At 42.6% G+C, this 14,717-nt stretch overlaps 2 protein-coding genes across 2 annotated transcripts; both read right to left on the bottom strand.

The window, feature by feature from the left end:
- Positions 1-1,044: 1,044 nt before the first annotated feature.
- On the bottom strand, positions 1,045-1,704 carry LOC124262408 (iduronate 2-sulfatase-like). Its single transcript, XM_046696887.1, has one exon. The coding sequence runs from the start codon at positions 1,702-1,704 to the stop codon at positions 1,045-1,047; it is 660 nt and encodes a 219-aa protein (XP_046552843.1).
- Positions 1,705-1,859: 155 nt separating this feature from the next.
- LOC124262407 (iduronate 2-sulfatase-like) lies at positions 1,860-2,426 on the bottom strand. Its single transcript, XM_046696886.1, has one exon. The coding sequence runs from the start codon at positions 2,424-2,426 to the stop codon at positions 1,860-1,862; it is 567 nt and encodes a 188-aa protein (XP_046552842.1).
- Positions 2,427-14,717: the final 12,291 nt, after the last annotated feature.

The raw sequence follows: 14,717 nt of genomic DNA, 5'->3' as shown, positions 1-14,717 counted from the left end.
ATTCGTGACTCCAGTTTCAAACATCAGCAATGCCAAGGTGGTTTTACTTACTGACTTTGGTATTTGTTTTGTAATGAAGTGGAGATGACATAAAGCCCTGAGTCTCTGTGCTGGAGAGTGGGTAAAGTCGTAATGTCTTCCATAGGGAACACGACGCTCTCATTATCGTTAGCTGTCCCGCTAGTTAACTTTCTATGGTATCTAGCTGAGGTAAAAGTTGACATATTAAGTTCACGAGTTTTGTATCTGACGAAAATGACAGTGTATTAAATTTGTTAACTTTTAAATGTGTGGTATAGTGCGAATGAATAAAATCTTTCTTTCGAATCCACTTCTAAACATGGTTGTTAGTCTGCAGTGGAGAGGTTTCAAGTCCTAAATCTCTCATCTGAATTTACATCCTGACTGTACCATGACGTAAATGGGAACTCAGAACGTTCATGTTGTTTCAATATTCATAACATGAGGCATTTTGACTATTAAACTGAAAATCCTTCCCTACAGATTTCTTGGATCACAATTGGTCCAACATTGTTGGCACAGATGGAGCATCCACCAGTAACCTGTCAATCGCAATCCACAAAATGTAATTCTTGAAAAGAATGTTAACATGAATGAATTTGCTGAGATTGTTCAACACCTTGTCGGCAGATAGACTTCCTTTGCGTACAGCATATGGTAAAAGACACGATGGCATGGCTCGTTGTTTCTGTTACCGTCTTCATCATGCCCGTGTCTTTGACCGTTAGCTCCACCCATTGTACGACCTGAGCATGCTGTTATGAGGCCGTGTTTTTCATTGGGATACAATGCTTCAAGTGTAATAAATTTTGGGAATGAAAGTCAAACAACCAAGTTTAGTATCACCAAGTCCTCTGCAGCAGAACTTGTCTTACATTTTCAACTACTTTTCGGTGACATTGCTATCAATTCACACTAACCTGTAAATGGAAACAGAAAGAACAAATTTATTATGTTGCATAATAATACTATTAAATTTTATCTCAAGAAGAGTAAATGTTCTCATACTTGGTGTTGACGACTTCAGGGGCGTCGTTTAGGTAGAGCTCCTCTCCAGCCCGTCTTCAGTTTCCTAGACAACTCGACCCTGATGTCTTTGTAGGATGGATCAAAAGCTCGGTTCCAGTTCTCCTGTGGGTCTTTGGTGTGATCATAGAGTTCCACTCCCTTCAGCTGGTCCCACAATGGTTGATAGATAGGCCTTCCCTTGAAGTTGATCCACTCCGTGTATCGATACATGTCAGTCCTCATGCTGTAGCCCATCACAATGTCTTCTTCAAGTGCGTTTCCCAACCTGGGATACTGAGAAAATGCTGCAGTTTTCCACGAATCCAGTGTCGGGTTTGTCATAAGTGGCACCATGCTTGTACCCTCCGTGCAAAGACTGACATTCTGGGAGTTTGGTGGACACACTTGAAGTTTTGGTAGTCCTGCAGCCTCAACGAGTGTTGGGTAGAGGTCAACAAATTCCGTTAGTTTCTCAATGACAACGCCATGATCAGTAACTCCGGGAACATGGATCATCATAGGAGCATGGGTGGCATCTTCAAAGTTTGTCTGCTTTGCCCATTCAGAATGTTCCCCCAACTGCCATCCATGGTCCCCCCAGAAGGCTATAATTGTATCATTAGTCAAGCCCAAGTTATCCAACTCGTCAATGACTCTTCCAAGTTCGTGATCCATGTAGCTTATACAGCTGTAATAAGCTTGTCGCATCTTAAGAGTAAGAGTTTCTGGAAATGTGTAGTTAATGATGCCCACGTTTGTCAAGTGGTAGGTTTGCATGTCTTTAAAATTAGCAAAACCGCTGAAATTATGCCATGCAATTGCAGGCATTCCTACTGGAGCATAGTAATTCGGTGGTAGCCTGAGACTTTCCAGTGGATAGTAATCCATGAATCGGGCGGGGAAGTTCCAGGTATATGAGGTTTACGGAACCCTACAGCCAGAAAGAAAGGTCGCTCATCTGACTTAGCTGCAGGAGCCACTTCCTTTAGTGCCTGAATGGCAGACGCAGCCAGAATCTGATCCTGAAGTGGGTTTGCCTTTTCTCTTTCCTCTGAGACCGCTTCCATAAGAAGATCGTTATGTTTGTAATCATCATCAGCATGGGTGTAGGGATCTGTCCACGAAACGGGATCGTCACCTCCGGAGGATGATCCTGGATGAAATACTTTCCCCATTCCGATGGTCCTATAACCATTTTGTTTGAAATACTGTGGCAATGTAGTGAAATTTCCTCCATACTGCCGGAAGTAAGGACCAATGCTCCAGATGTGGCTTGTGTCAGGGCGTCTGCTGGTGAGGAGGGCCGTCCTGCTTGGACTGCATACAGCCACTGAGACGTAAGCTCGCTTGAGGAGGAGAGATCTGGCAGCAAGCGCATCAATGTTTGGTGTGTGCATCTTTGGGTGAACAGGAGACGGAAAATCTGGTCCAAGGTAGGCACCAAGATTGGGTCTCAAATCGTCCGAGACCAAAAATAAAACATTCTTCTTTGCGAGGACTATTCCAAGGAATAACAAGTTAAGTATCAAGCATCTCATTGTGCTGTCTCATTGTGTGCCTGAAATCTTCACTGAGCAGTTATTGTCCTGTTCGGTATTTATATAGAACTGGGTGTGTCTTGTCTGTGTTATGACTGCTATTATCAACTTTATGTCGACCTTAGATTGGCCATCTGTGCTTTTCCAAATATTTCAGATTGTTTTGAACATTCTTCCCTTCCATTATCAGCCTTACCTTGAGTGTAGTACAAATTAAGATAATTCTACCTCGTTTATTGCACGGCACGAAATGACCACGGTGCCTCATGTGTGGGGTATATACAGCGGACTTAATAAAATCAGGTGACCATCATCATTGATATACTGATTGACTTTTATCATGCCATGGATTATAACTGATCACTCTGTAACTTGGCTCATTATCTGATATCTGGCCAGGATACCATGGGTTAATACTGATCCCTCTGTAAATTGGCTCATTATCTGACATCTGGGCCAGGATGCCATGGATGTTTCTTTACCTCTGTATGAATCGCACGTGTCACACTTTTAGAATTGTCACGTGTCACCAAGTGCAGATACAGTCACTGAGAATAGACTGACTTGACGAAGTGGTGGTTTGGCTGTCATATAAAAACTACCAATCACTGTAAAAGCTTCAAAATGTCGTATTTAATACTACATTCTCGGATTCACTTGAAACCGCTACAGCTGACCACCAACGCCTCCTTATCAGTGGTTGACACTGATGGCGACATCCCAGAAGAAACGTTTTCTCAACAGTTTTCACAGCTACCCACTTCTACCGATCTGCATTGGCGTGTATCTGGCGCCAACCATTGGCGTGTATCTGGCGCCAACCATTGGCGTGTATCTGGCGCCAACCATAGGCGTGGTCACACTTTAGGCTTAGTGATAACTAGAGACCAGGATAATATCTTAACAGTGAGAGAAGTGACTGACAATCAGATCTCAGATACTTATTTTGCTGATGTCATTTACCAAACGCTAAAACCTGAACCTTTGGAAATAATTTATTTACAGAAAGATCATTGTGCATGATCTAGAGTTATAACTCAGGTCTGTCAGGCGGGTGATGTTTTAAGCTTGCTATTTTCAAACAGATTCCAGTCAGCTTTTGGATGATCATGCACCACCGAGAAAGTAGACTGTTATGTTGCGCCCCAGTACAGACTGTGATAATGACAATAGTAGAAAGTAGACTGTTATGTTGCGCCCCGGTACAAACTGTGATAATGACAATAGTAGAAAGTAGACTGTTATGTTGCGCCCCGGTACAAACTGTGATAATGTCAATATTAGAAAGTAGACTGTTATGTTGCGCCCCAGTACAAACTGTGATAATGACAATAGTAGAAAGTAGACTGTTATGTTGCGCCCCAGTACAAACTGTGATAATGTCAATATTAGAAAGTAGACTGTTATGTTGCGCCCCAGTACAAACTGTGATAATGTCAATATTAGAAAGTAGACTGTTATGTTGCGCCCCAGTACAAACTGTGATAATGTCAATATTAGAAAGTAGACTGTTATGTTGCGCCCCAGTACAGACTGTGATAATGACAATATTAGAAAGTAGACTGTTATGTTGCGCCCCAGTACAAACTGTGATAATGACAATATTAGAAAGTAGACTGTTATGTTGCGCCCCAGTACAAACTGTGATAATGACAATATTAGAAAGTAGACTGTTATGTTGCGCCCCCAGTACAAACTGTACAGACTGTGATAAATGACAATAGTAGAAAGTAGACTGTTATGTTGCGCCCCAGTACAGACTGTGATAATGTCAATATTAGAAAGTGGACTGTTATGTTGCGCCCCAGTACAGACTGTGATAATGTCAATATTAGAAAGTAGACTGTTATGTTGCGCCCCAGTACAAACTGTGATAATGTCAATAGTAGAAAGTAGACTGTTATGTTGCGCCCCAGTACAGACTGTGATAATGTCAATATTAGAAAGTAGACTGTTATGTTGCGCCCCAGTACAGACTGTGATAATGTCAATATTAGAAAGTAGACTGTTATGTTGCGCCCCAGTACAAACTGTGATAATGTCAATATTAGAAAGTAGACTGTTATGTTGCGCCCCAGTACAGACTGTGATAATGTCAATATTAGAAAGTAGACTGTTATGTTGCGCCCCAGTACAGACTGTGATAATGACAATATTAGAAAGTAGACTGTTATGTTGCGCCCCAGTACAAACTGTGATAATGACAATATTAGAAAGTAGACTGTTATGTTGCGCCCCTGTACAGACTGTGATAATGACAATATAAGAAAGTAGACTGTTATGTTGCGCCCCAGTACAAACTGTGATAATGTCAATATTAGAAAGTAGACTGTTATGTTGCGCCCCAGTACAAACTGTGATAATGACAATATTAGAAAGTAGACTGTTATGTTGCGCCCCAGTACAGACTGTGATAATGTCAATATAAGAAAGTAGACTGTTATGTTGCGCCCCAGTACAGACTGTGATAATGTCAATATTAGAAAGTAGACTGTTATGTTGCGCCCCAGTACAGACTGTGATAATGTCAATAGTAGAAAGTAGACTGTTATGTTGCGCCCCAGTACAGACTGTGATAATGTCAATATTAGAAAGTAGACTGTTATGTTGCGCCCCAGTACAGATTGTGATAATGACAATATTAGAAAGTAGACTGTTATGTTGCGCCCCAGTACAAACTGTGATAATGACAATATTAGAAAGTAGACTGTTATGTTGCGCCCCTGTACAGACTGTGATAATGTCAATATTAGAAAGTAGACTGTTATGTTGCGCCCCAGTACAGACTGTGATAATGTCAATATTAGAAAGTAGACTGTTATGTTGCGCCCCAGTACAGACTGTGATAATGTCAATATTAGAAAGAATAAGCAGCAGTCTAAAGCCAGCCTTAAAGAAGGTAGAACTTCTGTTGATTTTGCTCTAAGAAGTGCCACACAAAAGTACATTTTAGACAACACTAAGCAAAAGAAGCGGGAGAACTCTTTTCACTTTGTAAATATCAGGTGAAAGGGGACCCAAGAAGAGAACATTCTCAAGGAGATAATTCGATTTCACTGGCAAATGAATTTGGATCAGCCAGGAACTGCTGAAAAAAAGCAAGCTTGAAGTCCACCACCAGATCTTCAAAAGCTTGAAATTATCTTAATTGTGCTCTAACATATGCGACACAAATGTTAATTTTAGACAATATTATGTTAAAAGAGAGGAACAGACGAATCTAGCTTCACTTTTAAATGTTGCTAGGAAGGGATAATTCTATTTCACTGGCTCATGAATTTGGATCTTTACTTCAAGGAGAAAATACTGAAAATTAGAAACATTCCGAATGAAACATTTCTCTGATACTATCAAGAATTCTCCTTCTTACGTCGCTCCTTTACCCAGATCATATAACACCTGCTGTTTGGGCCGCTTCTATCTCATCTGGATAGTTTCCAGGTGAACTCCATTACAACTGGGTTTGGATCCAGGCAACCTAAACAGACATTGCCCTGTGTCTAATCTTTCGTTTGTGTCAAAGTGTTTTTAGAGGATAACAGCTTCGTAGTTAGAGCAACATTTACAACAACAGTATCCCTCAACATAGGCGGATCCAGAGAAGGATCCAGAGAAGGATCCAGAGGCGGATCCAGAAGGGGGTGCAGGGGTGCGCATCGCCCCTTTTGCCCTGAAAGTTTATTAAATGACCATTGAAACTGGAAGCTACGCTTCTTGTGCTCCTCGATCTGTCGTCTGCTGTTGACACTATTGACCATACGCTATTGCTAGACAGACTCAGGGAACGTGTTTGTATCTGTGGCACAGCCCTTCAGTTTATCCATCCCCATCTCTCTGACGATACCATGTTCGTTAGAGATATAGATGAACAATCTGACAGAGCCTGAGGGTTCTGTTCTCGAAACACTTCTATTTACTTTATACATTCTGCCCATCGGAGATGTTATCAAGAAACATTCTTTGAAATTCCACCTCTATGCTGATGATAAAATTGCAGAACTCTCTATCAACATCACAAGCCTCGAGCAGTGCATTGATGACATACGGCACTGGATGGGTCTGAATTTCCTCAAACTGAATGACGAGAAGACATAGTTTTATTCCCGGGTCCAGGCAACAACTAAGAACTCTTAATCATGGGTCCTTTTGTCTTCGGACTGGCAAAACTGCTGTTTCCTCAACAGCCAGAGTTCGTAATCTTGACGTCAATTTGATTCAGCAATGTCTATGGACAATCACGTCTCCCTCACAGGTCGGGCATGTTTTCATATAATATTAAACATCAACCAAATTCGCCGTTTCCTGGATACTTTAACAGCTAAATTGTTGATGCACTGCTTTGTGTCTTCCACGTTTGAATATTGCAATATTCTTTGAGTAAATCTTACAATTAAAGTCCTCGCCAAGTTACAGCACATTCAGAGCTCTACAGCTAGATGCACCTCAAACATTCCTTGATATGAACACTTCACTTCTGCTCTCGAAACCTTGCACCCGTATACTCTCGAATTATCTTCAGAAGCTGTACAAGACAAGACAAGACAATCGTTTATTGTATTTTAGGCCACCGGCCCTTATACAAGCGAGTTACATACATTAGGACATGGTTAACTGTAAGTGCTCGTTACGACGAATAAATGCATATTTAACATAGAGAGCTAGATTGCGTAGGGCGGATTCATTATTAGTTGTTAATAAACTGGTAAAAGCTATCAGTGGTGGTTCCGACAGATAACGTTCTGGGATATACATGTAACGTAAATCTTCATAAAATGGACAGTCAAGGGTAAAATGTAGTTCATCTTCTACTGAAGAATTACATAAAGGACAAGATCTTTCAGATTTTGGGATGGACAGTTTTCTGCCTCTATTTACCATTAAGTCCAACAAACCTGTCCTATATTTGACAAATATATTTCTGTTACACTTAAAAGTAAGTTTAGATAAATACAGTTCAGGTTGTAATAGGTGTTTAAATGCTCTATATAATTCGTAACGAGAGCTGCTTTCTAGAGTGAAATGCCATTCCTGGTGAAACATGTTTACCGCTCGATCACGAAATTCTTTTAAAAACATAAAGACTTCGCCCACACCCTGGCTTATCCATATAAACCCATATCGACGAGAAAACAAAAGGTTTCTGTATTATCACTTGTGATCGCCAATAATAACTATCCTTCATACCTTAAGGGTTTGGTCTGAATGTATTCTCCTGAACGTGCACATCGATCCTCCAGTGGGGGATCCTGAAGATAATCAGCCTCTGTCTACTTCTACGATGGCTTCTCAGTTCGTAGTAGCCAGTTACAGTTTTTCCAGAAAATGTTGACAAAATCTGTGTTTCCTAATAGTGATAATAGAATTGTAAAATAGGTGTTACATTATGTAGTAAGGTACTCAATATGGGAGGCAACTCTTGTAGGCTACTTAAACCTTACTACACCCCAAGAGTTATCTCCCCTGGTGTAGCAGACGGCTTCATTTGTCGACATGGCAGGTTTGACAGCAGAAGAGAAAAGAAAGCTGGTTTTAGATTATTTTGAGAGAGGTGTGACTAATCCAAAAGAGTTAGCTGGTAGACATGACATTTCTCTGTCTACAGTATACAGAACTTTGAAGAATATTCAGTCAGGAGTTGGGACTGAGCACAAGACAGGGACAGGGAGGCCAGGAAGTTCAGCACTACGGATCGCCGGCGACTTGGTCAGATTGTGAGTAGGGGGAAATTTGAAAGCCTTGAGAATATCAGAACTGAGATGAGTAATAGAGGAAGTACTCATGTATGTAATGAAACCCTTAGACAAGAATTACTTAATTGTTTTGAAAAAGCACGGAATTCCCCCACCATTGATGAATGAAGCACATATAGAAAGACGTTTAAAATTATGTAGGGCTCACAGAATCAAGACTGAGATAATGTTTTCTTTTCTGATTAAAAAGTTCTGTCTGGCTTTTTCCGAACTGTATGAACATTTGGACAAAAGATAACGTTAGAGTGTTTCTGGACTGGGGGTGGGGTGTGCGTGTGTGTGTGTGCGTGCGTGCGTGCCTCCAGCACACGTCCCACAGTCACATTTTATGGGGGCTTCAGTGCCATGCACGCATTTCTTGTGATTACGTCGGCCACACCCATACAGACCGCCACAAGCCATCTGTAAACACTGGTCTGTATATTCTGACTCCTTCAGCGGATAGAAGGAGATATATACAGGTTCCGTAAAGAAGAAGTAACTGATTGAAGTGTAATGTGTAGGAGTTTGTCAATTGTCAATAGTGTGATATACCATGTGAAGTTGGTTGTTTAACACAACACTCAGCTATAATCTAGCTATATCAAAGATGGTCTATAAATAGTCTGGACAAGACAACCTAGTGATAAACAGCATGGTTGAGTAGGGGGTATGTGTGTGTGTGTGTACACTGATGTACCAGCTGTGTGTAAGGATGTCACACTGGTGTTCCAGCTGTGTGTATAGTTGTCACACTGATGTACTAGCTGTGTGTAAGGTTGTCACACTGATGTACCAGCTGTCTGTAAGGTTGTCACACTGATGTACCAGCTGTGTGTATAGTTGCCACACTGATGTACCAGCTGTCTGTAAAGTTGTCACACTGATGTACCAGCTGCTGTCTGTAAAGTTGTACGTCATACTGGTGTACCGGCTGTGTGTAAGGATGTCAGACTGATGTACCAGCTGTGTGTAAGGTTGTCACACTGATGTACCAGCTGTCTGTAAAGTGTCACACTGATGTACCAGCTGTCTGTAAAGTTGTCACACTGATGTACCAGCTGTCTGTAAAGTTGTCACACTGATGTACCAACTGTGTGTATAGTTGTCCCACTGATGTACCAGCTGTGTGTATAGTTGTCACACTGATGTATCACCTATTTCTAAAGCTGTCACACTGATGTACCAGCTGTGTGTAAGGATGTCACACTGATGTACCAGCTGTGTGTAAAGTTGTCACACTGATGTACCAGCTAATGTACCAGCTGTCTGTAAAGTCGTCACACTGATGTACCAGCTGTCTGTAAAGTTGTGCGTCACACTGATGTACCAGCTGTCTGTAAAGCTGTCACACTGATGTACCAGCTGTGTGTAAGGATGTCACACTGATGTACCAGCTGTGTGTAAAGTTGTCACACTGATGTACCAGCTAATGTACCAGCTGTTTCTAAAGTCGTCACACTGATGTACCAGCTGTCTGTAAAGTTGTCACACTGATGTACCAGCTGTCTGTAAAATTGTCACACTGATGTACCAGCTGTCTGTAAAGTGTCACACTGATGTACCAGCTGTCTGTATAGTTGTCACACTGATGTACCAGCTGTCTGTAAAGTTGTCCCACTGGTGTACCAGCAGTCTGTAAAGTGTCACACTGATGTACCAGCTGTCTGTATACTTGTCACACTGATGTACCAGCTGTCTGTAAAGTTGTCACACTGATGTACCAGCTGATGTGCCAGCTGTCTGTGTGTAAAGTTATCGCTGTTAACTATCGACAGAAGATTCACAACCAGACCTTCTTTCTTCCATCAGCCCTTAAATAAGTTAATCGATTTGCATTCAAATAGATTCTCTTCATTGTGGTATCAGAGGAACTAATTAAAGAGGATGTGTCTGCACGTTTCACCATGACAACGCCTTGACGCCAGGTGTCGCTGTAATGAATCGGAAGAAGGTCAGTGGTCGCCATTCCTCTTTCCGATAATTGGCCTGATGCAACCGAAATGCAGTCCCATGAATAATTCATCGTGGACCAAGTCACCTGCCCTCCAGATGGCGCTGTTTGGATGGAGTGTGATAAGTCGCTACAAATAAGCTGAAGTCACGGAATGTGTCTGAATCTGCCCGGAGTGAGAGATTAACTCAACACCATGTTGTGTGTACTTCATTCCACTTGTCCTGCACAGGCAAGACTTACTGTTAAATTGGTGATGATGCTTTGCCGTTCTAGCGGCCTAAAACCTATTCAGAGTTAATGCAGATATACCTGGTGATATAAAAGTTGTCAACAACAACACTATCCTATACAAAATAGTCATACCAGCCTCTATGACAATGGTACAAATCATACCAGCCTCTATGACAATGGTACAAGTCATACCAGCCTGTAGGACAATGCTACAAGACACATCAGCCTCAAGGACAATGCTTCAAGTCATTATAGCCTGTGGGACAATGGTACAAGTCATACCAGCCTCTATGACAATGGTACAAGTAATACCAGCCTCAAGGACAATGCTACAAGTCATACCAGCCTGTAGGGCAATGCTACAAGACACATCAGCCTCAAGGACAATGCTTCAAGTCATACCAACCTGTAGGACAATGGTACAAGTCATACCAGCCTCAAGGACAATGCTACAAGTCATACCAGCCTCAAGGACAATGGTACAAGTCATACCGACCTCTATGGCAATGGTACAATTCATACCAGCCTGTAGGACAATGGTACAAGTCATACCAGCCTCCAGGACAATGGTACAAGTCGTACCAGCCTCAAGGACAATGCTACAAGTCATACCAGCCTCAAGGACAATGGTACAAGTCATACCAGCCTGTAGGACAATGGTACAATTCATACCAGCCTGTAGGACAATGGTACAAGTCATACCAGCCTCCAGGACAATGGTACAAGTCATACCAGCCTCAAGGACAATGCTACAAGTCATACCAGCCTCCAGGACAATGGTACAAGTCATACCGACCTCTATGACAATGGTACAAGTCATACCAGCCTCAAGGACAATGCTTCAAGTCATACCAGCCTGTAGGGCAATGCTACAAGACACATCAGCCTCAAGGACAATGCTTCAAGTCATACCAACCTGTAGGACAATGGTACAAGTCATACCAGCCTCAAGGACAATGCTACAAGTCATACCAGCCTCAAGGACAATGGTACAAGTCATACCGACCTCTATGGCAATGGTACAATTCATACCAGCCTGTAGGACAATGGTACAAGTCATACCGACCTCTATGACAATGGTACAAGTCATACCAGCCTCAAGGACAATGCTTCAAGTCATACCAGCCTGTAGGGCAATGCTACAAGACACATCAGCCTCAAGGACAATGCTTCAAGTCATACCAACCTGTAGGACAATGGTACAAGTCATACCAGCCTCAAGGACAATGCTACAAGTCATACCAGCCTCAAGGACAATGGTACAAGTCATACCGACCTCTATGGCAATGGTACAATTCATACCAGCCTGTAGGACAATGGTACAAGTCATACCAGCCTCCAGGATAATGGTACAAGTCGTACCAGCCTCTATGACAATGGTACAAGTCATACCAGCCTCCAGGACAATGGTACAAGTCATACCGACCTCTATGACAATGGTACAAGTCATACCAGCCTCAAGGACAATGCTACAAGTCATACCAGCCTCCAGTACAATGGTACAAGTCATACCAGCCTCTAGGATAATGGTACAAGTCATACCAGCCTCAAGGACAATGCTTCAAGTCATACCAGCCTCAAGGACAATGGTACAAGTCATACCAGCCTGTAGGACAATGGTACAATTCATACCAGCCTGTAGGACAATGGTACAAGTCATACCAGCCTCCAGGACAATGGTACAAGTCATACCAGCCTCTATGACAATGGTACAAGTCATACCAGCCTCCAGGACAATGGTACAAATCATACCGACCTCTATGACAATGGTACAAGTCATACCAGCCTCAAGGACAATGCTACAAGTCATACAAGCCTCTATGACAATGGTACAAGTCATACCAGCCTCAAGGACAATGCTACAAGTCATACCAGCCTGTAGGACAATGGTACAAGTCATACCAGCCTCTAGGATAATGGTACAAGTCATACCAGCCTCAAGGACAATGCTTCAAGTCATACCAGCCTCTAGGACAATGATACACGTCATACCGACCTCTATGACAATGGTACAAGTCATACCAGCCTCTAGGATAATGGTACAAGTCATACCAGCCTCAAGGACAATGCTCCAAGTCATACCAACCTCTAGGACAATGATACACGTCATACCAGCCTGTAGGACAATGGTACAAGTCATACCAGCCTGTAGGACAATGGTACAATTCATACCAGCCTGTAGGACAATGGTACAAGTCATACCAGCCTCCAGGACAATGGTACAAGTCTTACCAGCCTCTATGACAATGGTACAAGTCATACCAGCCTCCAGGACAATGGTACAAGTCATACCGACCTCTATGACAATGGTACAAGTCATACCAGCCTCAAGGACAATGCTTCAAGTCATACCAGCCTGTAGGGCAATGCTACAAGACACATCAGCCTCAAGGACAATGCTTCAAGTCATACCAACCTGTAGGACAATGGTACAAGTCATACCAGCCTCAAGGACAATGCTACAAGTCATACCAGCCTCAAGGACAATGGTACAAGTCATACCGACCTCTATGGCAATGGTACAATTCATACCAGCCTGTAGGACAATGGTACAAGTCATACCAGCCTCCAGGACAATGGTACAAGTCGTACCAGCCTCTATGACAATGGTACAAGTCATACCAGCCTCCAGGACAATGGTACAAGTCATACCGACCTCTATGACAATGGTACAAGTCATACCAGCCTCAAGGACAATGCTACAAGTCATACCAGCCTCCAGGACAATGGTACAAGTCATACCAGCCTCTAGGATAATGGTACAAGTTATACCAGCCTCAAGGACAATGCTTCAAGTCATACCAACCTGTAGGACAATGGTACAAGTCATACCAGCCTCAAGGACAATGCTACAAGTCATACCAGCCTCAAGGACAATGGTACAAGTCATACCAGCCTGTAGGACAATGGTACAATTCATACCAGCCTGTAGGACAATGGTACAAGTCATACCAGCCTCCAGGACAATGGTACAAGTCATACCAGCCTCTATGACAATGGTACAAGTCATACCAGCCTCCAGGACAATGGTACAAGTCATACCGACCTCTATGACAATGGTACAAGTCATACCAGCCTCAAGGACAATGCTACAAGTCATACAAGCCTCTATGACAATGGTACAAGTCATACCAGCCTCAAGGACAATGCTACAAGTCATACCAGCCTGTAGGACAATGGTACAAGTCATACCAGCCTCCAGGACAATGGTACAAGTCATACCAGCCTCTATGACAATGGTACAAGTCATACCAGCCTCCAGGACAATGGTACAAGTCATACCGACCTCTATGACAATGGTACAAGTCATACCAGCCTCAAGGACAATGCTACAAGTCATACCAGCCTCTATGACAATGGTACAAGTCATACCAGCCTCAAGGACAATGCTACAAGTCATACCAGCCTGTAGGACAATGGTACAAGTCATACCAGCCTCTAGGATAATGGTACAAGTCATACCAGCCTCAAGGACAATGCTTCAAGTCATACCAGCCTCTAGGACAATGATACACGTCATACCGACCTCTATGACAATGGTACAAGTCATACCAGCCTCTAGGATAATGGTACAAGTCATACCAGCCTCAAGGACAATGCTCCAAGTCATACCAACCTCTAGGACAATGATACACGTCATACCAGCCTGTAGGACAATGGTACAAGTCATACCAGCCTCTAGGACAATGGTACAAATCGCACCAGTCTCTATGACAATGGTACAGGTCATACCAGCCTCTTGGACAATTGTACAAGTCATACCAGCCTCTTGGATAATGGTACAAGTTATACCAGCCTGTAGGACAATGCTACAAGTCATACAAGCCTGTAGGACAATGCTACAAGTCATACCAGCCTCTAGGACAATGCTACAAGACACATCAGCCTCATGGACAATGCTTCAAGTCATACCAGCCTGTAGGACAATGGTACAAGTCACACCAGTCTCTAGGACAATGGTACAAGCCATGCCAGCCTCTAGGACAATGCAACAATTCATTCTATTCAAATGTAAAAGCTTTGCGCGATTTAGTCGATTCTCAAGTTGAAACTATAAGTTAATTCCAAATTAGTCCGCGAGTGAACCCAGTGTGAAACAACAAACGACAAGGGGACCGTTCTATAATCAACAACTGTATTATAGATGAAATAAGTCAATATTAATTACTACAAAGGAATTACAGTGGTGCAGATATAGAGTGGCAGTAAAGTTCAGTGATAACAGCGTGATGT

Source organism: Haliotis rubra, unplaced genomic scaffold, assembly GCF_003918875.1.
Source record: "Haliotis rubra isolate DU_JTF1 unplaced genomic scaffold, ASM391887v1 Scf837, whole genome shotgun sequence".
Lineage (NCBI taxonomy): Eukaryota > Metazoa > Mollusca > Gastropoda > Lepetellida > Haliotidae > Haliotis > Haliotis rubra.
The sequence above is the reverse complement of the archived record's forward strand: the minus strand, read 5'-3'. Positions and strand labels throughout refer to the sequence as shown.